Source organism: Taudactylus pleione, unplaced genomic scaffold (assembly GCF_031769625.1).
Source record: "Taudactylus pleione unplaced genomic scaffold, aTauple2 ptg000154l, whole genome shotgun sequence".
Taxonomy (NCBI): domain Eukaryota; kingdom Metazoa; phylum Chordata; class Amphibia; order Anura; family Myobatrachidae; genus Taudactylus; species Taudactylus pleione.
Genome location: NW_028284556.1, coordinates 18,943,270 through 18,967,506, shown reverse-complemented (window position 1 = coordinate 18,967,506; position 24,237 = coordinate 18,943,270). Strand labels below are relative to the sequence as shown.

The 24,237-nt window shown below is 39.3% G+C and overlaps 1 protein-coding gene across 1 annotated transcript in view; it reads left to right on the top strand.

Moving 5' to 3' along the window:
- Positions 1 to 24,237, top strand: part of ADGB (androglobin) — a 435,925-nt gene that overhangs the window by 335,941 nt on the left and 75,747 nt on the right. Inside the window, exon 29 of the mRNA XM_088474497.1 lies at positions 10,012 to 10,123. Coding sequence (XP_088330623.1) covers positions 10,012 to 10,123 — 112 coding nt within the window. The remainder of the gene's footprint in view (positions 1 to 10,011; positions 10,124 to 24,237) is intronic.

The window sequence follows — 24,237 nt, the reverse complement described above, 5'->3', positions numbered from 1 at the left end:
AACACTATCACACGCTAGGCTTAATCTATTCAGTCATACACTATAAAATATTATTCAGTGTTATATTATGGGATGGTACAATTCAGTCATTAAACCATCAATAATGCGCCCCTGGGAGGGACATAAAACTACCCTTATACACACACCGCGTATCTCTGTAGATCATGGGAAAGATGTGGGGATGCACCTAACCTATAAAGGAAGTCTTGAAGGGGATAGGGACTTGCATTATTTAGGATGTTTAAAAATAACATTTAATAATACATTTCATGCATGGCTAAATCTATACAATTATCTGTTGGTACATTCTAGTTCAGGATTGTAATGCAGTTCTTCATTTACCTTAGTATTCATACTATTACTGCTAACCACCATCATAATTTCATTCTCCCGGTTTACCTTAGCATTACATTTTCCACACTTCAACGCAGCAGGAACACATCTGACATATAAGCCAATTACTAAGATGACAACCAATATGAGGATTATGAGTTTACCTACGCTAGCAACCATTTCCTGAACTCACTCTCCTAGACCTGAAAACCATTTTACAGGGTTCAACCACGAGAACCACTCTTCTACCTTGGCGCTGGCTTGCAGACGGTAGGGGGTGTGAAGCCTACTATTGATACCCATGAGCTTACACATGTTTTGGAACACGTCACCAGTGAAATGAGTACCCCTATTACTTTCTATGATTCTAGGGATACCGTATCTGCATACAAATTCCTGAACAATCTTTTTAGTAGTAAAAACAGCAGTATTAGTGGCAGCTGGATATGCCTCTACCCAATTAGAAAACACATCGATACAAACTAATACATACTTGAGATTCCTGCAGGGTGGTAATTGGATGAAATCAATTTGTATTACCTGAAAAGGACCATCTGTCGGAGGGATATGAGATGGCTCAGTTGGTGTTGTCTTCCCAACGTTTTTCCTCAAGCAGGTTAAGCAGGACATTGCCCTTTTTCAGCTTGGTAGAAAAGCTTGGGGTACACCAATATGTTCTGACCAACTTGCACATACCTTGTTTTCCCAGATGAGTCAGACCATGCGCTGCCTCAGCCAGGCTTGGGTAATATGCCCTGGGAGCAACAGGCTTACCTTGTCCATTTCTCCAGAGTCCGGAGGACTCCTGACCACATCTCTTTGATCTTCAGACTGCCTTTTCCTGTATGAAACACAAATTTTGCATCTCAATTAATTTCTGGATGTCAATCATTTGGAAAACCATAATTTTATCAGTTTGCATGTTTACTTTTAACCCTGCTGCCCATTTGGCAGCTTTGCCTTCTCTGTTATTGCCCAGTGACACTGGGTCTTCTTCACATGTGTGGGCATTACATTTGATGACAGCTACTGCCTTTTGTAACTTAGCATACATAAGTTTTATCACTGCAGGATTTATTAAACAGAATAAAAATGGAACAGAATAAAAATGGAATGATATACAGTACCATGAATGTATGTGTGTGAAGTGTACATGCGTGTGTGTATGGGAATCACCATGTTTCTGTGTGAGGACACCGGCTGCACAGCCATCAGCTTCTGTACAATATAGAAGGTACGGATCTGCTGCTGGTTTTGCGGCAGTGTCATGGTCTGTGTACTAATTGTTGAGGAGAATCAGAGAGGTCTTGGACTCCTTCGTCTACTTTGGCCTGCATTCCGGTGTTCCGAGAAAATAGAAAGAAATGTTAGTACACATAGTACAGGCATGACAATATGTAACCAATTCACATCTATTCTCAACACACAAACTATTTTATAGATAAACCTGATTCATTTAGTAATAACAGAAAATCATCCTGTCGAACCTCTTTGAATATCAGACCCCTTTAAAACAACCTTCATCACACTGTAACTAGATTTTTACAGGTATTTATAAACACACAAAAAAAAATCACGTTTGTGCCTGTTCCTAACAATTACTTGGGATTTCTAACACATGACCAAAGTGGACCTCTTGAATGAATCTATTGTCTAAACCTCTAAATAGACCAAAGGAAAAAAAACCTGTTCTTATTAACATATATAGTAACTATTTTGACTAGAGCTCCTGATCTCAATATTTACAAGGACACCTGATTCCCCCCCCCAAAAAAAAAATGCACAATAACTAAAAGCTGCAGACACTTAGAATTCCTAGAGTTACAATTCATAGAGGTGAATTAAAACACTTTTTTTTCAGTTACATTTTTCCTAGAGGTGAATTAAACAGGGTATTAGGTTACTTTTTTTTTATCGGCTGTACAATCACCTTCAACCACATGAGGTGGTGGAGGTGAGCATGCGCTATCCCCTTTACGCTTTGGTAGCGCTACCTTGCGTTGCGTGCGCGCTACCATGCGGCGCGTACATGACGCTGTTTTACATCGCATGCGCGCTCCCTTCCGTAGCGTGCACGACGCTGTTTTGCATCGCGTGCCCGCTCCCTTCCGTAGCGTGCACAATGCTGTTTTGCGTCGCGAGCACGCCTCTCAACCACGTGTTCCCTTCATGCTGCCATACTTTCAAACAATCATTATACTTTACTAGTTTCTTTAGAGATTTCACCACACAGATGCTATCTCTTTCATTATTCAACACCTCCACATCAAAACTGCCAATTTTAGGAAAAGGTTTCACACATCTCTTGGTCATCTTAACCCATACATCACAGTACGCAGTTGCATACGCACCATACTTTGTATACATTATATGCCTTGCCGACCCTGTCGGTCCTTCCACACGCAGCGTATCATCGACCATTCCCAGCATCTGCTTAGCACCCATCTGGGAAAACGCTAGGGAACTTATCGCTAGTGAATGTGGACCGGTGAACAATTCTAATGGAGCTATGTTCACGCGCTCCTATCCCGTTGTGCACAACCGGCCCGCTAACCATTATGGACGGCGCGCACAACGAGGAACAGAATAACGTCTTATACAATTATACTGTCTTTCCGGACACCTTTCAGCCCTTGTCCGGTAGCTCACCTTTTTTGAGTACTCTCCCCTGTTAGAATTTAAGAGTTCCAATAACACTTACCCTTTCCAGTGATTTCCTCCACTACAACCCAAGTCACAATCACAGTCTACCCAACCGTGTGGTCTAGTTGCAGTGTCCAGAAAACCTAACTGATCAATGGGCTCTGCGACCACTATTGGGAGACGAATTTCAAAAACCCCTTGTTTTCTTCAAGGTACAAAATCCCTGTCCTTGCTGCAATACACCTGCTATGTGTACACACTCAGTAGCTTTCTGCCTCATCAAACACCTACCGAGTCTTTAGTACCAACACATGGTACCTAGCCTAGGCCCCACACACAGTAGTAGCCTCTATCACTTTACAATCACAAGTCTGCTTTCATACACCTTTTAGTTTTCTGCGCAGAAACTATACTTTTTGCTAATATGGCGGTATGATTCAGAGGTTTTAAACAATGTAATCACGTTAGCAAAACAACAGTACTATCAGAACAATTGTTTGAACACGTGGCAGCAATACAGGAAATGTGTATACGCTATTGTGTGACTCGCACTCTAGTGCCAAGACAGATAATGAAAGAAACAAACTTTCTGTCCTGCCCCAGGTCCTAGTCAGCCCTCTTTGAAATCACATAACAACGGATATCGGTTTCACAAAACAAGATGGTGCAAGTTTTGAACACAGTGCATTCTTTCCTGCTTATGGCGCCTTCCACCCTTTGTTGTGAAATCGAGATCTGTACGCTATCGTGCGACCTCTCAGTAGTGTGACCTCCAAAACTACGAGCCCCCAACTATTGATACTCCTAAATCTATATACCCAAAATGTCGCTGTTTAGCGCTACAAGTCGCATAAGAAAGAATTGCTTTCCAGACTTATATTGTGGTTCCAAAGCACAAAAGTTATTATTGCAATAAAAGAAAGTTACACGCTTTGATCTAACATATTTAGGCAAAAGACAATTATATACAAAAGTACAAGCTGATACATACGCGTGCGCACTGGTCCCAGCATAAAGTCGTCTCTCCAGAAGCCTGTGGTCATCCAAGAAGAATGGCTGTATACTATAACCAGTGAGCAGGCTATATACCTTACAGAACAAAGAAACTAGTTAACAGGTTTCCATTTGGTCTTGCTCCTGTACAATCTGGTACTATGCAGATCATTGGACAGTTCATACAGCATCACTGGGGGTATGTCCCAGTTCCTCAGACGGTGCTTTGTGTGGTTTTACCGTTTAAGAACTTTTTCTAAACTAGTTTAAACTAGTCAAAAGACACTACATACAGATATACATTCTAACCACTAATTTCATATAGTTCATAACATGCAGACGCATGATGCAATCTCCTTGCCGATAGAACCAGAGATCTGCAAATAAACAGTGATTTAGAATGGTACCAAACATGATATGTCTACTAGCTTATGTACCTTTAATATCGTATACATTACATTTCACAACATAAGTATTCGGTAATAAAACCTCTAATATTAAGCTTAATGTTTGGGAACCTTTTTATAAGTGATTACATGTGTGGGAGTGAAAATATTGTGTAAAGACGCTAGTATGCGTTGTGCGTCTATGTATTTTGTGCTTATCTGTGTTTTGATGAACAGCGCAACTGTGCGTGGTGCGTCTTGTGTATTTTATATGTATTATTGTGCGTATAGGTTTTGATAGGACTTTCAACAATATGCGGTAGCAAAGCTGACGCACAACGCTAATAATTAAATATACCATCGTACACAATGGTTTCGTGCTGACGATGCAAGATGGAGTTGTCAGGGGCGACACAAAATGGCGTCGCCAGATATTCATTTAAGATTTGGTCTCAGCCAATCATCCGGCTTCGACAGATCTTAGGATCACCTCGGTCAAGCAAGGTGACAGAAGAAACTCCATTTTTAAATACTAGGACAGCAGATTACTGAGAGAGAAGCTCTTTCAGGTCCTCTCATGAACATTACTAGAATGTCTAAAGATTGACCCCTTATCCTTTTAAGCGCAGTGCATCTTCCCTTTAATTAAAGTGGCCCTTGCACATGTTCTTTTATAAATGTCTTAGTGGAGATGTATTGTCTTATGATTTCACCTGTCAACTGTAGTTGCATAAATGGCACATTACACAGGTCTGCAATGGAAAAACAGTTTGAAAAATGTACACACTTATCAATACATTTTTGGCTGCTACAAAAAAATTTCCATCACGCACCATTTGGCCATCAATATGAAATTTAAATTTTGCAGTCCATTAATTTGTCTATTTTTACATATAAACCAATTTTATATTTTAATTATTTTTTTCAGATTGGATTGAACAATTTAGTAAGACTGTAGTAAAAATCTACATAAATGTTAGGCTCTAGGCTTAAGGAAAATAACTTATTGACTACTGGCACCTCTCTCATACTGCTGTCGAGATGTTGACTTAGTGTACTGTAGTGATGTGCTCAAAAGTCCAACATTGAGCACAATCAGGATGAGGACATTTTTGTTGGACTAGTCATTCAAAAACTCCTAATCGCCAATAATTTTGAAAAGTTGGATGGAAACTGTTAAAAAAAAGAGCGGCTTGGGATAATTTTATGTCATAAAGAAGTTCTTGGGATCCCAACTACAAGCAAACTGTGGAAAGCATGATAGAAAAATACAAATAATTAGGTTGTTTGATGAGCTTGAAAGAGCCCTTTCTGAACCATCATTTGGAATACTTTCCTGAGAGCCTTGGAGCCATTAGTAAGGACCAAGGAAAACGATTCCACCAAGACATACAGTAAAGGAGATGAAGTGACTATACCAGGGAAGATAGAAAGTCAACATAATTGGAGACTATTGTTAAATGCTGCACAGAGAGGACCCGCAAACAGTGTATAAAAGAAAATGTACCAAATGAAGCTTTGAAGGGAAAATAAAATGTAAAGACTGTAAATGTAATCAACATTGTAAAACGGTTCTTTGTTAGATTTTTTTTTGTATAGTACATCAATATATTTTTCAACTTTGGTAACAAATTAACATTGTACCAGAATACACTGAAATAGCCTATTTTCACACTTATTGTGTGAAAAATCCTTACGTTTCATTGAAAAATTGCAGTTATTTTTTTAATCAACACATAAAGGTACTTTTGGAATCAGCTAGAGAATGGCAGGCAATTTTCAACAACTCAAATTTTGTATGGCCTGTGTTATTTTTAGTTATAGTCCTGGAATCTTATGACCATCTAAAAGATCATTCACATACTAGTTTTAATAATACTTTACTATAGCCCTAGTTTAATCTGTAGGTTGGAATCAGACATCATATAGGGTGCATGATATCTCCCTTTTAGGATAGACTTACTAAGACATTTTCTAACTGTTAAAAAGTTTATGGGAACCTAGAATCAATCCAATAGTTTATGGGAAAGTTTATGGGAACCCAGAATCAATCCAAAATCAAATTTATAGTGTAATTAATTAATTGTCTGTTTAAAAAAATACATTATAAAATGATCCAACTATACACATATATCATAGGGAATAAAATACATTTTTAGTGGTTATGAAGGCACCACGGAAGAGTTGGATAGGTTGATAAATAAGTTTAATTCTATAATAATATACCTAGAATAAAATTACATAAAATAGTTAATACATGAATAATGTTACTGTTATTAAATAGGTTATATTGCTTCTGTATCATGTTTTATGATTAACATTTTTTTTTAAAAGTCTGAACACAGTATTTTTTTTTTCTTTCTTCCCATGTTTTTTTAAAACGACTACTGTAAAAAATAATTTTACAATGAACTAGATCAATATAATATAGAGACCGACAGATTAACATAGTTTGCTTGAAAATACATTTAAATGAAGATTGTAGCAGATTCACATTATAATTTCAGTTTGAAGACCTTGTCGCTGACCTTTTTGATAATTCAGTTGCCTGCTGTTTCAAACATTTTAATAGCATTTTGTTCTTTTATGTTTTTGTTAGTAGAAACAATATTGGGCAGTTAATTAAAATGAAATATATTTCATGTTATTACTTATTTGCCATCGCACTGTTGAAGAAACATTCTTGATGTGGTAATGATGGTTAATGTAATTTACTATGAACCTTGAAATGAATTGACATAATATGAATCAGCTTTGAGATCACGCTTGATAGAAGGGACTCTTATCTCTAATGACTGTGATGTTCTTTTTAAATGTGTTTCCTAAAAACTCCCAAAACAAAAAATATAATTTTTTATTTAAATTAATAATCATACAAATGTAAAACTGTGTATAGAGGGTTAGTTTTGTGAAGAAAGTAAATTTTATGACTAGGGGATGTAGTCAGAATCCTGCCGGCAGCGGGACTCCTACGGGTCAGAATGCAGACAACTTCTAACGGTAAGTATGTATTTCAGGGTTAGGCTAGGGGAGGGGAGGGGAGGATTAGGCTGCGGGAAGGATAACCCCCTTTTCATACAGCCTAACCCTAACCCCCCCCCCTGCGGCCTAACCCACCCCCTAGTGGCAACTACTTCCCATATATTTGCATTTTTTACTTAAATTAAAGAATTGTCAACACCTGTCATCTGAATATATATAACTTGCAATCACTTACCAAAAACACACACAGCTAAAAAGGAAAAAAACTATTGACAGTTACCTCCCCTAAAACCATTAAGAATAGATAATTAACAAATTGGCCGCATGCTCCCCCAAAATACTCAAACAGACCCTGCACTTAACATTATGAGCTAATTTGCACACGATCAGAGGGAGAACAAATAAGCAGGATTCCCCTGCTATTTGCTGAACAGTTTAGGGGGCAGAGAAAAGAGCCCCACCTCCCCCCCAGAGGCTACTTGGTCTCTGTTGTAAAATATGGGGCAATTACTAACATCCTGTGCTGTGTGGTCTGGAGCAAGTAACAGGATTGGAACCCTTGGAGTAACAACCTTGCCATACTAATACCTAAAGAGTAAAGAAAAAAATAAACACAAACACAGAGTGTTCACCTCAACAGGATCACTACCGGTGATGGAGCATCTAAGTCAAGTCAAGCGCCTCGCACCATATGGAGCAAAACTGTTTGGTGAATGAGGACACATCTGTAATTGACACTTTGTGAAACCTGTGCCAGCTTTTCATAGAACATGTTGATTTTACATTTTATTTAATAAAGATAGTGTCCACATAAAGTAGAGAAACATTTTTCATGGTAATGTACTGTACCTTGGCCAAGCAAGCAAACAAAACCTATTGTCATGTTGATTAATGCACAGAAAGTAGTTTCTCTGTACATACATTTGCTTTTATGGAATGTTTATGGAACAAATGGATGCAAAGAATAAGTTTGGCCTGAAATAGAATTGTTAATGAATCTTCTTCCCCACATTTATTTGGTTATCAGAACAACTTTTGTTTTCAGTACTGTTATATGACAAGCAGCTAAACTATATTTTGCTGTATAAGGCTGGTGCTGTCCTTCCAAGGAGGAGCATTTGCCTTGACTGTTCTTTTTCAGGGTCTTGGTCCTGCTTTTAGTTAAAGTCACACATACTGTGCAATGAGAAGTTCACCCTCAGAGGTGATATAAATAATACCCCTTTCACAGTACCATCAAATAACCCTGGTTATTGCACATGAATGCGCAGCAACCCGGGTTACTGTGCAGTGTGAAAGGGCCCAGTTGAGTGACCCGGCATTTCTACTCAGGTAACGAGCAGGGCTGAACATGAGTTCAACCCGGCTCGCAGTGCAGTGTGAATGGGTAACCTGGGTCGAGGCGACCCGGGTCCCGTTCACTGCATAGGAAGTGCCGGCGCTTGGAGATGATCTTATCTCCAAGCGCCGACTCAGCAGTGATGGCGGTGACGTCATTTACCTGGCATTATTGCCAGGTCAAGCAGCCAGTCTGAAAGGGGTCTCAGGCAGGTCACACCCGGGTTGACCGTGTGAACAAATTCTGTGTGCGACCCACCATTTGCGATGTGAAATGGGTATTAGTGCATATTGAAGGTTGTTACTGCTATGATGACATCGGTACCCGATGTCCCATACCTCTAAAGCAGGGGTGGGCAATAAGTGACCCTCCAGCTGCTGTGCAACTACACATCACAGCATGCCCTGACACAGATTTGTTATCAAGACATGCTTAAACCTTGGCAGGGCATGCTGGGATATGTAGTTCAACAGCAGTTGGAGGGCAACTTATTGCCCACCACTGCTCTAAAGGTTTGCGATCTTGTTTACTGACCTTGGGGATCTACATATTATTTACATTGCAAATATATGTGATGGGGCAGTATATGTTTTTATGTAGAATTGCTATTATTTTGATGCGCTACAAATACACATTCGAATCACATTATTATGACCACCAGCTGTCGGGATTTCGACACCTGTCATTAGTACCCTGCTGGGATTTAACAGTCGGGAAGCCGGCGGTCGGTATTTCGACCGTCTGCTTCTTGACGGCATCCCCCCTGCACCCCACTACCCCTCACCCTGCACCTGCTCCCCACACACTATCCACACTACACTACACTAATGCCACTTACCCTGTACCCACTCCCCACACACTACACTACTGCTGCTAACCCTGCCCCAACTCAACAAACTATACTGCACCCACTCCTTACACTACACTACACCCTCCCTGCACAGCCGCGGCAGCCATCCGAGTAAAACAAAAAAATTCCCTCCCAAAGGATTTTGCCCGCAAATAAAACCACAACAATTTTTTTTTAAATTCTATACTACAGGTATTGGAAGCGTGCATACCCGTGGTAATCCAAGATTGGTTGAGAGGTCCGTGTAATTTTTTGCTGCCAAAACGTTGCAGCCAATTGGATATGCCCCTATATGCGAATAACTATCACTTAGTCAATTTATTTCATATACATGTATATCAATAACGATCACCTAGTAAATCCATTCCATATATGTGCATAACTAGCACCTAGAAATTCTCTGCAAAATGGTGCAAGAAAATGTATGCGTGCTTCAGTTGAGCTGATGTGCATGTTTTACAAGATTCCTCTTTACTTGTCTGCAGGTACACAAGTATATTATACAAGCTACTGTGTTATATAATCGTTGGGTGCTTACAGAAAACCAGGCAACCTTTGTTCAAGGTCTTAAGGAAATGGAAAAACAACAAATGAGAGGTAATATTATGTGATTATATTTGATGTCTTCATTATTTCTCTGTGGACATTATTTAAATGATAAACTAAAGTATTTGCCATTGTTACAAATTTGTGTTTCTCAAGTCCGTTACAAGTGTTAAGCTGCATACAAACGGGACGATTTTCCTGAACGATATGAATGATAACGATATCGTTCAACGATAACTTGTTCATATAGTTTATTTTTATGCAGTGGAACAATCGACCAACGATGCGCGTTCCCGCATGAACGATAACGATATCTATGGTCTTTCATGCATGCAGGCCAACTTGGACGATTTTGTAAAGATTTGCCTGTAAACAAATAGCTTCACTGAAATATCTATCAGTGTGTACAGCCAAAATCGTTTGCCCTCCACTACAGAAAGTTGGAGGGAAATCTATCAACAATATCTATGGTTGTTCAAGTTGTACCGTGTGTATGCACCATTAGTGATATATTTGCACTTGATGTTCAATAGTTCTGGCTTGTACCAGCTGTAAGCACATGTCGACTTTCACTGTAGAGCTACGTAAAGAAGGTTGACTTTTTTCTAAAGTATCTTTTAACTTTTGCATATTTATTTTAATGTGAGTTTAGTATAAATTGTTTTTGTCACTCATGTACAAAATTATACTTTAAAAAAAAGATTTTTTTTTTTCATCAAAGAGGTACAAATCTATGTAATGTTTTTATCCTATGAAGACCAAGAGTATGGGAACTGACTTCCCCAACTTCCTACAGCTCTTCATGTCTTAGGCCAACCTTCCAAAGAGTATATGGGGAAAAAAAATGGTTTCACTTATGCCATACACAACTCTTGTCTACACGTAACAGATCACACATCTAATGATCATACCACAGAGCTCTCCAAAGAGTGACTCATACATTCCCCTATGTCTCTTGTTGTTATTATTTCCTAAATACAAATTCTGGAAAAATATATAGAATTATATGGAACCCTTAAGTGCCAGGCACTCTAGATAATATATATCTTATACATTTTAGTGTTGCTTCTTGACTGGGAAAGGTGCCAATCAAGTAGCAGAACACTTATGCGCTGAAGGATTGCATGGCCTCTCGGTGGAGGGTTGTGGCCTGGCGGCAAGTCCCACTTTCAGTAATTCTAGGCTGCCGTGGGAGTAGTTTTATTAAAAAAAATATCCAGTGTACAATCTTTATTTGCATTGCCTCTTCCTCTGGAAATGGGTTCTTTTGGTTTATATTTTTTTATTCCAGCAAAGGTAGCCAAGGAAAAGACCCTTTTTCCCAAACAAATATTGCAGTAGGGATTAGGCTGGTACAGTTACATCTGAATGAAGTACAAGCACAATACTTATGGGACAAGGCTTTCTGCAAAAACCAGACCAAAATTGAGTTTTTTTATCTGAATGGACAAACGCCATGTTTGGCACAAACCAAACCTATATCACCACCAGAATCTCATATCAATATCAAGCACAGTGCTGGAGGAGTGATGACTTGGGATTGTTGTAGCCACAGGACCTGGACATCTTGCAATCATTGAGTTCATCGTGAACTTGTGAAAGTATCTGCCAATACTGTCAGCATGTACTAGTACCAGCCTTAAACCTGGTACAAGAAATCCGTCCAAAATAAGATTTATATCTGCCTATGCACTAGTCTGCATAACACACAATTCCGCCTATATTTTAACGGTTGGGTTGCTTATGACTGTGAATCACTCATAGATGCTCATAGTTGAATACGCTGAGCATGCACAATATTGGTCCACAAAAAGGACTTGGCTGCAACCCTGCGCCTTGTTATAGATTTAAATGCAACTAATTGTAAGCATAACAAAAACTGCTAGAGGAGTAGATTTACATTCTCATGGCTTTACATAATATAAGCAACCTGGCGATTTAGGGCTCCATCTAGGCTTAATGACAACTCAACCTTACCATAATTGCCCTTAAAATAACGACACTGGAACTGATTGAAGTCACAACTTTATTGTAAATAAGCTAAAAGGGGGTGACCAGGAATAAATAAGGCATTGCAGAGGAACCACTCCCCTATTCTTGGCTTGTGCAGGTCTCTACTATTACTGAAGATGACCAGATCATTCCATTAGGTAATGACAAAGTTGCCCTTATCAAAGGAGGAGTGCTACCCCAACTTCACTTACATCTCCTGTGGTTGCCAAATAGCAGTGCTTTCCCACCTCAACTGCAGAAAGTAAAGGTCAGAATAAACAGCCAAAGCACAAAGAAAATCAGGAAATACAACTACAATGATCCACAAGGGGCGGGTGACTAGGAATCTCTAATTTAAAATATGCTGAACCCTGACATCTACTAATTATAACTGCTAGCTAGTTATAAATACTATGTAACCCCTCCCTTTACCTCACAGTCTGGAACCCCACACTGATCATATCAGTCAAGCACATGGCGCTTCTCTACTATCCAACCTTAAAAAATCAATTACAAGTCAAATGGCAAAAGAGATAAACATTCAGGGGTAAATTTACTAAGATGGGAGTTCTATTTAAGAAGTCATGTTGCCCATAGCAACCAATTAGATTCCAGGTATTATCTTCTAGAATAAATGAGAAGTAGAATCTGGTTGCTATGGGCAACATCACTTCTTAAATAGAACTCCAATCTTAGTAAATTTACCCTTTAAACTTAATTTACATATTACAATTACATAAACAAACTTGCACTCCATAGTCAGAATATAAAGTTAAATATATTGTACATTTTAAATAGAGTTACTAAATTTATTGTACTTAAAACCTAACAGCCTCAGAATTTGATTTATATTTACACCTTAGGTGCATACCCAATTAGCCTCTGGCTTAATTGACAGCAAGGCCCTATTCAATTAGGTCCTGCATTCCCACAAGTAACGCTGATTTTTCTCTCGCAGCCTCAGGAGCTGTGGGGAAAATCTGCATTAAATGCAGCCTCTGGGGTTTCATGCGTGGTGAAACCCATAGATTTCAATATTTTACGCGGGATCTATGGGTTACCGTACAGGGTAAAAGCTGACTAATCGAATAGCTCCATAAGTGAAACCCACGGTTTTTCCCCGAGCGGTAAACCCAGCAATTTATTGAATATGCCCCTTGGTCTCTGAAACAATTTTTACCAGTGATTAGCTGTGGATGAAATAGGAACTTTTGTGATAACTTCTAGTTTGCAGTAGCTATGGCAAATAGTGGTTATGGCTCTATTTGAGAAATAGAGAAAACAAGAGAAAAATATTCTGTTGCACCGGAAATATTACCTTTTATCATAAAAGGAACCCCCAAATTAAATATTCTCAGAATCTATTATATATATTTCCTTCTAGCTATTGAGGGTGCTGCCACAGATAAATAAGGTATATAGGCCCTGATTCAGAGCCGGATGCTCTGACCAGAGCGCTCGCTCTGAATCAGGGCCCACCTCCATTAATATGGAGCGTCCTCCTGGACGCTCGTATAGCTGTGGTTCCCTTGGGAACGTCTCCGTCTGGCAGGCACGCCCCCGGCACGCCCACCAAATGATGGGACACTCCGAGCGAAGGAAAGTCCTTCGCTCGTCGGGTCTCGCGCATGCGCACGATGGAGCTCGTCGTGCGCATGCGCAGTGGGGACCATCGACCCACTTGCGAGCGGACAGCCGCTCGCGAGTGGGTCTGAATGAGGGCCATAGTCTATAGAGAGATGAAGAATCTGGATATGGTGCACTTCATATAATTAAAATATAACCTTTATTAATTTGCATGTACAAATTTTTGTGTGTGTGTGTATATATATAATAAAATTACTATGTGCCTGTTAATTGTCCTCTCAGTTTCTGTGACTATTATCTAGGGACTGTGCTAATCATCGGTTTCTAATGACTATATACAGTGACTCAGTAGACCTAAGTGCTAGTCTTATAATGTTACAAGAGTATCAGTCAGTGTTTGTCATAAATATTGCTACTTTATAATAGTGTATGTAGCAATATGTTTCAGCTTGTTCACAGTCAAATCTCTAGCTCTATTTTCATGGGACTGTGGGCCTGATTCAGACCCGCTCACGAGCGCAAAGCGCTCGCAAGCGGGTTGATGGTGGCCCAGTGCGCATGCGCATGACGGAGCCGGCACCGTCGTGCCCATGCACGAGATCCGGATAGCGACGGGCAAGCCGTCGCTCCGGGTCTCGTACCAAAGGGGGCGTGCTGTCGATATGGAGTGACAGTACGCCCCCTTTGGTGGGTGGGCTGGGGGCGTGGCTGCCCAGACGGAGGCGTTCCCATGGGAACACCTACCGTCTGGGGCTGGCCCCACTGACATCACAAGTGATGTCAGTGGGAGTGCTTTTGGCTCTGTTAGAGCCGAAAGCACTCTAGGGCTTGTGGCAACGAGACCCTACCACAAGGGTCTCGTCGCAAGCTCGATGGTCGCGATGGTCTTGACCATCGCGACCATCTTCCTGGCCGCTCGCTATAGCTGTGGGTGGTCACCCACAGCTATGCCAGCGGCCAGGAGGCCGCTGTAAAAAACCAGAAGGCCGGCCCTGATTCAGAGCGAGCGCACTGTCAGATCGTCCAGCTCTGAATCAGGCCCAGTGTGTATCATTAATTCTACTGTTCAGATGAATCCCTTTCTTCAAAAAATATTAATAATAATTGTTTATAAATTGTATCCAGTGTCCCTAATCATAAATATTGATTTATTATGATCTCCAAAATTGCAAGTTTCTATAATGTGTGATATACAGGTTTATTTATTTTACCTATCTTATATATACAGAGGTTTTAGATGTAGATCTTCCCCAATGGTTGAGATTATCCCTATTTTTATTACAGCCCACTGCTGAGAAATGATCAGTTTTCAAATCACAGTATAACCACGCAAATAGCATGATTAAATTAGGGAAATCTCAAAACCTAATATAACGGAGGTCAGTCAGATAACAGCACTCCCAAATCAAATTTATTCAGTGCCGCTCTCCGTCAGAAATAAAATAAGAATGAATAAATTAAATGTAAGACAATAACTAATATATAAGTGATTCATTATAAGTGAAACTACATTTAAATGTTTTGCCTCTTTTGGCCGGGTTCTAAAAGCCAAAGACATGAAAAAATTATTATTTTAAACATACAATAATCAATTACAACATAGAGTATTTGGCTAGTATAAAATGCAATTACAATCTAAAGACTAATTTACAAAACAGGTAGCATTGTAGTGATCTTTGGGCCCTATTCAGCAGTGCATGTAAGTGCACTGCTGAACGCAGATTCCCGATGGGTGCCGGACCCATACTGCTCATGTGCACTACGGGTCCTGCGTGATCGCACACAAAGCTGCAGCAGACTCTGGGAAGGGTCCCAAATTGGAGGCGTGTCGCTGCCATTGAGAGGTAGGGAAGAGGTCAGAAACTCCATCGGCTAATAGACTTCCTGGTCTCTTTGCTGTATCTGCGGTGACCGGCTTCCATAACCCCATGAGTCCTTCCTTAGACGCAGCTCGGATAAGTAATGTATGGTGAGGCGTGACGCCTCCAGCTGCATTACCGTATTATTATAGCAGCTGCTAACTTGTTAGCATGTCCTCTGCTGAATCACCCCCTTTGTTCAATACAGAGAGCAACTTAGTGACCAGTAAACCATATGAGACCTATTTGCCCATTCAGATCAGTTTCAGCCCCAGTGGAGCTTGCAATCTATATTCCCTACCACATGTACACACACTATGGATATTTTTTTTTTGTCAGTAGCCAATTAACCTACCAATGGATTGTGGGAGGAAAGCAGAGTACCTGGAGGAAACCTATGCAAGCGCGGGAATATTCAAACTCCACACAGATAGGGCAATGTTGGGAATTGAACTCACAACTTTAGAGCTGTGAGGCAATAATGCTATACATTACACTATCCGTGCTGTCCTAATACTGTATATACAGTACTAATGACCTGCTGCTGGAATTGGCAAGAATACAAGTACAGGTTTCCAATCCGAATCAGGTTGCTTAAGATCTGGCAATTTTCTAGATTGTTAAGAACCCATTTAAAGACTTGGTAATGTGTTTTGTTTCTGTCAGACACAGAACTCTGGGCCTTATTCAGAGATGTACACTAAAGGCACAGCAGAGACGTTTACTGCCAGCATCTCAGATCCGAGTGCTGCGTCAGGAGATGCTGCATCGGATCACTATCGAGACCATCGGTTGCAACATCGGTCATCTGAGTGAGCCTAAGGCTACAGAATGGCCGCCTCAGTTGTGTTTTGAGCAGAAAATGTACTGCTGGGGTGCACATTTGTTAGTTGTCAAGGTAGTAATTGCAGAGTACTGCCATCTCTTCTATTTCCCCAAAGGCAGGCAGTACATAGTGTACAGGATCTTTGGTGCATTGTGCTTGCACATTATACACTTATTCCGCTCATCTTGAGGTATAACTTTTTTATTCTGTGATAATCTAGACACCTCTAAAGTGTCAGGATTCTGCCTGGGATTGGCTGCTTTACCACAGCCATCTTGGCTGAATCGCCTGATAGATCCTTATCCAGTGGTAGCTGTGTCAGTTCTCAGCTGACTTGTTCATCCAATGGACAGCTACCTGGGGGTATAAACAGGACTCCAGGTGAACAGGTAATTGCCTGATCAACTTTGTTAATCCCAGATGGTTGCTGCTTGCTTCAATCCAGGCTTCACATGCAATCTTCCAGAGACTCTTCCAAGTGGTATTTCCTGTGTATACTCTGTACATCTCCTATGTACTGAGTCCTAGTGATTATTTACAAGTGCTATATCCTTGTGCATCAGTGAGATAGAGCCTGTGTGCTATTTACTTCCCTGATGAAGCACCACAGGGGAGAAACTAGTTGGAGGAACCCTCGACTCAGCTATCTCTGTTACCCCGAGACACCGGAAGGACGTACACCCAGTAACAGGAAGTGCGGCCGTGCGCTCCAAACTGCATTCCAAACAACAGGGGAGTCCATGACAACTTCGGCCAGCGAGGAAAACAGCAGCTATTCCGACTCCCCGCTACAACTATAAACCGGACCAGTAAAGGCTGGGAAAACGGAACATTGGTGCTACGAATATACCAGAGAGGGTGAGTGCCATATACAGAGTGAAGATTATTACCATCTTGGGTCACGTATGTAACCATTCTAAAGAAAAACTAATACGTAAGGAGCTAACCTATAAAGAGGGTATCTAAACCTCAAGCAATATCAATCTATAATAATACCATACATATGACAGCAGCCTTTATATAGATGGGAAATTTGCTGGATTCCCATGGACTAGAAAGCGTAAAGACAAAGGATATATAGGCGCTAGCCAGAAAATAAATACATTTATTGCAATATATAAAAAAAAAACGAAAAAAGGAAAAAAATATTAATAAATAATTTAAAATCTAATATAGATAAATTAGAAAACATATATTATAAACAATACAGAATAAAACCATGTATGGATAGTAAAAATATACTGGATACGTAACAGCGTAATATATATCTAATTGATCAAATTGTGCTGAAAATAACGGTGAACATATCAATATACAATTGAATTCAATGTTGCAAGATGCTTAGTAATAAAATTGTATCAAACCTAAAAACAATAATACTATAAGAAAGTTTCCACCACTGAGGTTCTTAGTGGTATGAAAAAATATGCAAATAAGATATTATACTTGGTTACAACTGTGGATCCTAATACAGCCAATGTGACAGGAGGAACAGATCTCTGGACTAGACTGTATGCACTGATTAAGTGCAATATACATTTAGCTTATTGTGTTTTTTGGCCAACTTGCAGCGAGCTTTGTCTCAATTATATGTTGCCTCTGCAGGCTATACCTTTGTTGTATGTTTTAAATTGTTGGATATAGTCCTCCGTATCCAGATTATTAAGTGTATATCTTAATACCGGATCTTATGTAAAGGCATATCACGCCTTTTTTTTTTTTTTTAGCTATATACATATTAAATATACTGTACTACACCAAGTGGATTACTTTCTTTCTACTTCTCCTTATTACTTTTCCTTATTACCTATTTTCCCCATTGTTATTTCCCTCTACCTTGCTTATTTCTCAATAAGTATGCGCCAGTAATACGTTCCATTTTTGCTTAAGCATCACCAGTAGAGGAAGCTGGTTAGTTTTTTACAGGCTGCAACTTATAGTATTATACCTACTTACCTCAGAATTGATAACGAGCGCAGATAGTACTATTTATCTCAGAAATATTGGATTCTCTTTCTCTGGTCTCTCTCAGTGCCTCTTCAGGAAGCTTTCCCAGTGTGCTTCTTTGTACTATTTGTACAGAGATTATTTTACTAGTGGGCCATAGCGGTGTATCTTTCTCTATTCCCACCCGCAACGGATCCCTTACCAGGGGACTGCGACCTTCCTGCCGAGTGCAGCTGAAGCCCATTTCCTGCTTGGAGGGGTCACTGGTCAACACCTCCTGGCAGGTTAGACTCAGGTCTCGCCAACATCCGATGGTTGCGGATGGTTAGAACGAATATCCAGTCCCCTCACCCCTGATTCCTTCCATAACCCAGGATCACAACTTTCAGCCTCTCAGTAGGGGACCCCACAACACCAAGCGTGACATAAAGTGTAATCACTAGTTCAGGGAGGAAGAAGCTGTTATGTATTATGTATATACATTAAAACATTTCTAAAAGTGCATGTCCTTTTATTCATTAACAAATACAGTGTTATCACTATCTGAATTTGCAATGTGCAACAAGTCAAACAAAGAAAAGGCTTGTCAGTCCTCAGCATACATTTTTGAATTGTAATAAGGAGGCATGTGGAGACTTTGAGAAAACTCTTTTCCTAAATCAGAAAATTAATATATTATTTGATTGTAGAATAAATGACAATTGCAAATGACAGACTTATACATATCTCTGGCACTCATTGTTTGATGAGGAATATCTTCTCCCCATTGTCCCCCGATAAAATAATACAGTAAACTCTTGTATAATGGTGGCACTCAGGAATAAAGTAACAAACACTCAAACTGTGCTAAGAAACCAACATTTCAATTATTCAAGTATTTTCATCAGGGTTACAAGAAAAACAGATTACGCACTACACATACATTTACTATACCCCTTCGCCACGTGCATCAGCGCTGACTAGCACTGATTGTTGCGGATTTGGGTAAAAACATCTTGATAACAAAACCATAAAAAGATGGACTAATTGTTGTGTACTTTTTAGTACTATTCACAAGAATTAACAGAATTGGTCTCTATTGTGTAAGATAAGTTGTCAATGTTATTGCTAGAATTATGTGTATCTATCAAAACAGTAAGTGACTCCATTGATTCGGACCAAACATTTTTAAATATTATCTGTATACCTAGCATAATAGATGACATTAAGCTTAATAGTACAACTGGGGAAAAATAGCTCTCCACCATGTACATTAAGAAGTGGCATATGACAGATGTGGCCACATTAGACCCCATTGTACATCCTGAAATTGACTATAAAAAATATTTAATTGTTCGTTACCACCAATTCTAACAAATCCAAAAAGACTTGTATTTCTGGGCCATATATATGATGAGCAATTTAGTGGCCAACTTACCATCCCTATGAAGTATATACTGTATGTGTATAGACTGTTTACTTGTATACATTAAACCATTTTTTTGTAACATTGGAAGTTGTTCAAGTGCCTTCAACTTGGATGTGATATCTTATAGGTGTGCTGTTTCACCTTTTACATACGGTCACAAATATGCATCCAGGTAAGCAAAATTGGTTGGAACAGTGGTCCTCAACAGATAGTGATAGGTCTGCCATTTTATCCTGGGAAGTTATCAGGATTGATCATATGCGCTCTGTAAAAAAGCATCAATATTCTTCCTGAATATTAGGGTAGCTTTGTCCAGCAACCGCCTGTATGTTGTACAGTCATTACTTATCGCTCAAATCTTGTACAATATTTTTAGATCCGCCGTTGTCCGTGGGATTAATTGTAATGTCAGTTCGCTTTCCAAGGGATTTGAGAGTAGCAAACTCATCCTACCTAATATTGCAAGACCTGGGCTTTGGATATGCTCTTGTTCATCCATTGTTGTATCCAACAACTGTGAATATGTTTTAATGGAGGGGTATGATGACATAGGATGAAATTTCGATATTGGTAATATAGCTTTTAATTGTTGTGGAGTCCCACTTTGTTCAGTAAAGTATTGATAGAAATATTATTTTCATTTTGGTTGCATTTGACATTTATAAACTTCTGTCTTCTTTATAAATGGGTCAAAGGGGGTAGTGGGAACAAAAGATAACTCTTTACTAATGACCCTTTCTCTATGTCTGTTAAAAGTATGGAAGAGAGGTTACATTTTAGCTCCTGAGCAATGGAAGTTTCTTGTTTACACATTTTCCTCTTGTTTTGGCCATACCTCATGGTGTACTTGAGCTTGTGACCTAGTTTTAGTTAAAAGGCCACTTTGTTGGTATTGAATGCCTCTGTATACAATAGGTTTCTCCAGTCAACCAACTAACCATTTTGTGTAGTCATTGTTCACCCTAACAATCTTTCTCTTTTAAATTTAACTAGATTGAGATTTAGCCACTACTATATCAACTTTATATTGTGACTCATGTTCTCAGATTTTCTGTTTGATGTTACAAAGCTCCCTGGTTGATCCTTCTATAACAAGATATATAAGATCCAGGGAGCATTTATTTAGAATGGACACTCACTTCTTGCAAAAACTGATGTCATGTCTGACAATCTAATGCAGAATCCACATAATTTTTTTCCCTTACAATATTCAAATTAAATGAAAATAATAATTTACTTTTTTCTTCTTCAATGTTACCCAGTCATAAAAATGTCCTTAATCGGTCTAGTTTCAGCTTAAATAATTTGTCCTTGACCAAAATAACTTCCGTCTCTGTGTCTAAATAGCTGAATATGTCTCCAATGTATAGATTGACTCTGCTTTGTGTATTCTCATATGCATCATGTACTGTATATTGGCAGACATAGTATGTTTCTAAAGCCAATCAAATTAAAGGGCCTCATAGCACAGGGCTAAAGTGCATGTGAATTTGTGCTGTATAATATATTTTGGTAACTTAATCATTTAGTAATATTTTTCCGCCATTACACAATAGCATACTGATACATTCAAGATGACGCTTGCAAACTTTGTAGGATCAAAGGAAGTCAATGGTGTGAGTGAATGCAGGAAAGAAATGGAGGATGTCGGTGCACTTGGAAGAGGATTCTATTTCATATTGTATCCTGCATAATGTTGCCTGTGAAGTAGGGAGGGCTTATATGGTTATGGTTGATATAAGTGGTTTTAGAGAAGATTTAAACAAGAGCAGACATGGGTGATTGGAATTATATTTGTTTGACAGTGTCCAAAGCATTTCATGTTTTATTTGGTAGGGCAATTTTTTTTTTTAAAGCAGTAAATTTCCTTTGCCAACCAAAGCTAATACTGTGGCCAACATTGAGAACAAAGAGTTGCTGGAGTCACTTGATCAAGGGCTGTTGCTACTGTAGAATGTGATTTAAGATGCAGCGCTTCCAGATCAGGACAGAAGAATATAGTAATCAGGGAGAGTAGTTGTTGAATAGATTAGGACAGTTGGTGAAAAGTTAAACTGCTGAGTTCCCTGTAGACATGAAGCACAGCTACTGTTCCAATGGCTGTGTCACATAAATAGATGCTTTGTCAAATGTTAATATGTAATTAAACCCCACAACCTATTGTAAAGGTTACAACACAACAAACACACCCATAATAGTGGTAATCGATGGGTAAAGGGAGAGAGGGGTGTTCAGTACATACAACTTAAATATAACTTTATTGTCATGAAAATATTCCTCATTAAAACATAAAATACAACATTTTTAATTTAGAAAAGGAGGATGAAGTTGCTTAACCTCATATGACATATAACAAAAAAAGATTATTTTTTGTATAAAGAGATTAAAAATATACAGTATTTCTATCATCAAAGCTAAAATCCCTTTTATTTCCCTAATAGCTTACTGTGCAGACAACCAGCTTTTGCTTTAATGCACTGTGCCTCCTGGGTCTCTCAGTACATGTTATCATGATTGTAAGGTTTCCATCACAGCAGTTGATGCCGCTGAGCAGTAGTAGAGCTTAGTTACCACTGTTAATGCAGAGAATTATTGAATCTAGAAAGCTAGCTAGTAATGCTACATATAGAAACAATTGATGGCAAGGTCTAAAACTAATCTGAATATCAGCTATAAACACTAAGCAATCTCTGCATGACCTCACATTTGTATACTTTCCAATCACAATGCTTGGTAGGCTGCATTTCCATCTGTTTTATTCTTCCCATTGTTAGTCTTACTAATCCATTCTCCAGTGGTGTACAAATTACCATATGACTTTGAAATGACTAGCATTTTGTCCTATTCATCAGAGCGATAACCTCTCTATTGTAAGGTGCAGATCAGTGCTGATGACAAGGTTTCTGTTTAAATACGACTGAGTGAATGACTAATGCTCAACCAATGGGTACCCACATAACAAATGGACCTGGTCCCCAATACACTCTTATATATATTTTAAAGTTGTTTCTTAAAAGTCTGAGCAACAGAGTGTGGCAAAATGAGTAACTTACTATGTGATAAGGCTTTACAGAAATGCAAAACATCACATCTATCCTAATGAATTGGGTGGTATCAAATTCAGGGAGAAAACGATATGTGACATCTGTTTATCTTGTTAAAGCTGAGGAGGAGCTTAGGGTCCATAAGACGGGTGGTTCCTGTGGGTGGGGCAATCCATGCTGGAGAAACTGGTGGATCTCCTTAACAGTTGGAATGTGTTAGCTTATAGCTAGGGATCACCAAGGCAAGGGTAAAGGTGATGTTTAAGTGCATCCTGTTTGTCATCCTGACAATAAAACAGAAGGCTATTTACAGGAAAGACTTTGTGAATGTGATTTTGGATGCTGCAGTGTCACAATAGATACACAGTAAATGAGGTATCACACAAGGGAAAATACAGATGTGTTCTCATACACTTATCGACCATGCACTATGCAGTGCGGCAGTCTTGCCGCATCTAAATTATACGCTTGGACGTAGCAGGGCTTATTTCAGCGCACCATGACTTATGCAGACGCAACATAACGCACTGAGATGCAGAAAAGTGTATTACTACTTTCCGTCCAATGTGCATGCGACAGTGTGTATTCCGTCCAATGTGCATGCGACAAATAGCCAATGTATTGAAATGACACACTAGAAGACTACTGTGTGTTTTAATACTCTGCATTTGTATTTCTTTCTTCAATGTTCTACAATACTGTTGTCTTGGTAATGCTTATTATGATTATTTATTTTTAATCAATTATTTTCTTATATACACTGTACAGTGACTAAATAAAAGTACTTTGTGTGCGACAATTTCTGCATTCATGTGCAACATTTGTTGAAGCATTGTGCAACAATTTCTGACTCATGGAGTACTCCCTATGTACATTCTCCATAAAAATAAACTTGGGACTTGCTACAATTTACTTCTGTGCAACAATTTCTAAATTGCGGATACTATCCATAGTCTGGGGGAATCTTTATCTAATAAACATTTTGTGTCCTATCATTAATATATTTTTTACAGGTGGACTACAGGTGCCAGCAAGAAAGTTCACCTTTAAAAAACAATATTATGATTCTAAAAATACCATAACCACCATACCCAATGCCACCAGAGTCATTGTGTATGGTGCTATTGGCACTAGGGCTGATTACACTCAGGAGGGGGGGGCACACTTTTTTGTGGGCCCCACTTTCCTGGAGGTACTAGCCTGGGCTTACTACATGTAGACATCTGCGACTGTTTACTGTCCTACAGGATTGGTCACCAGTCAGGGCTTGACATACTGTAGTGCCTTCTCCATCCACTGCTGTTGTATACAGCACTGTAGTATTCATCAGAGGAGCACTGGTCACCTAGTGATCATGCTGTGTATTGCACGATGTAGACCCTCTTGCGCTTTTCTCCGCGTTTTTAATGCCGCGACAGATGCCTGTTTGATACCCTTTGAGCTACAGTGTATGAGGACACATCTGTACATGGTAAAGTAAGAGAAAAACAGCAATTATTAAA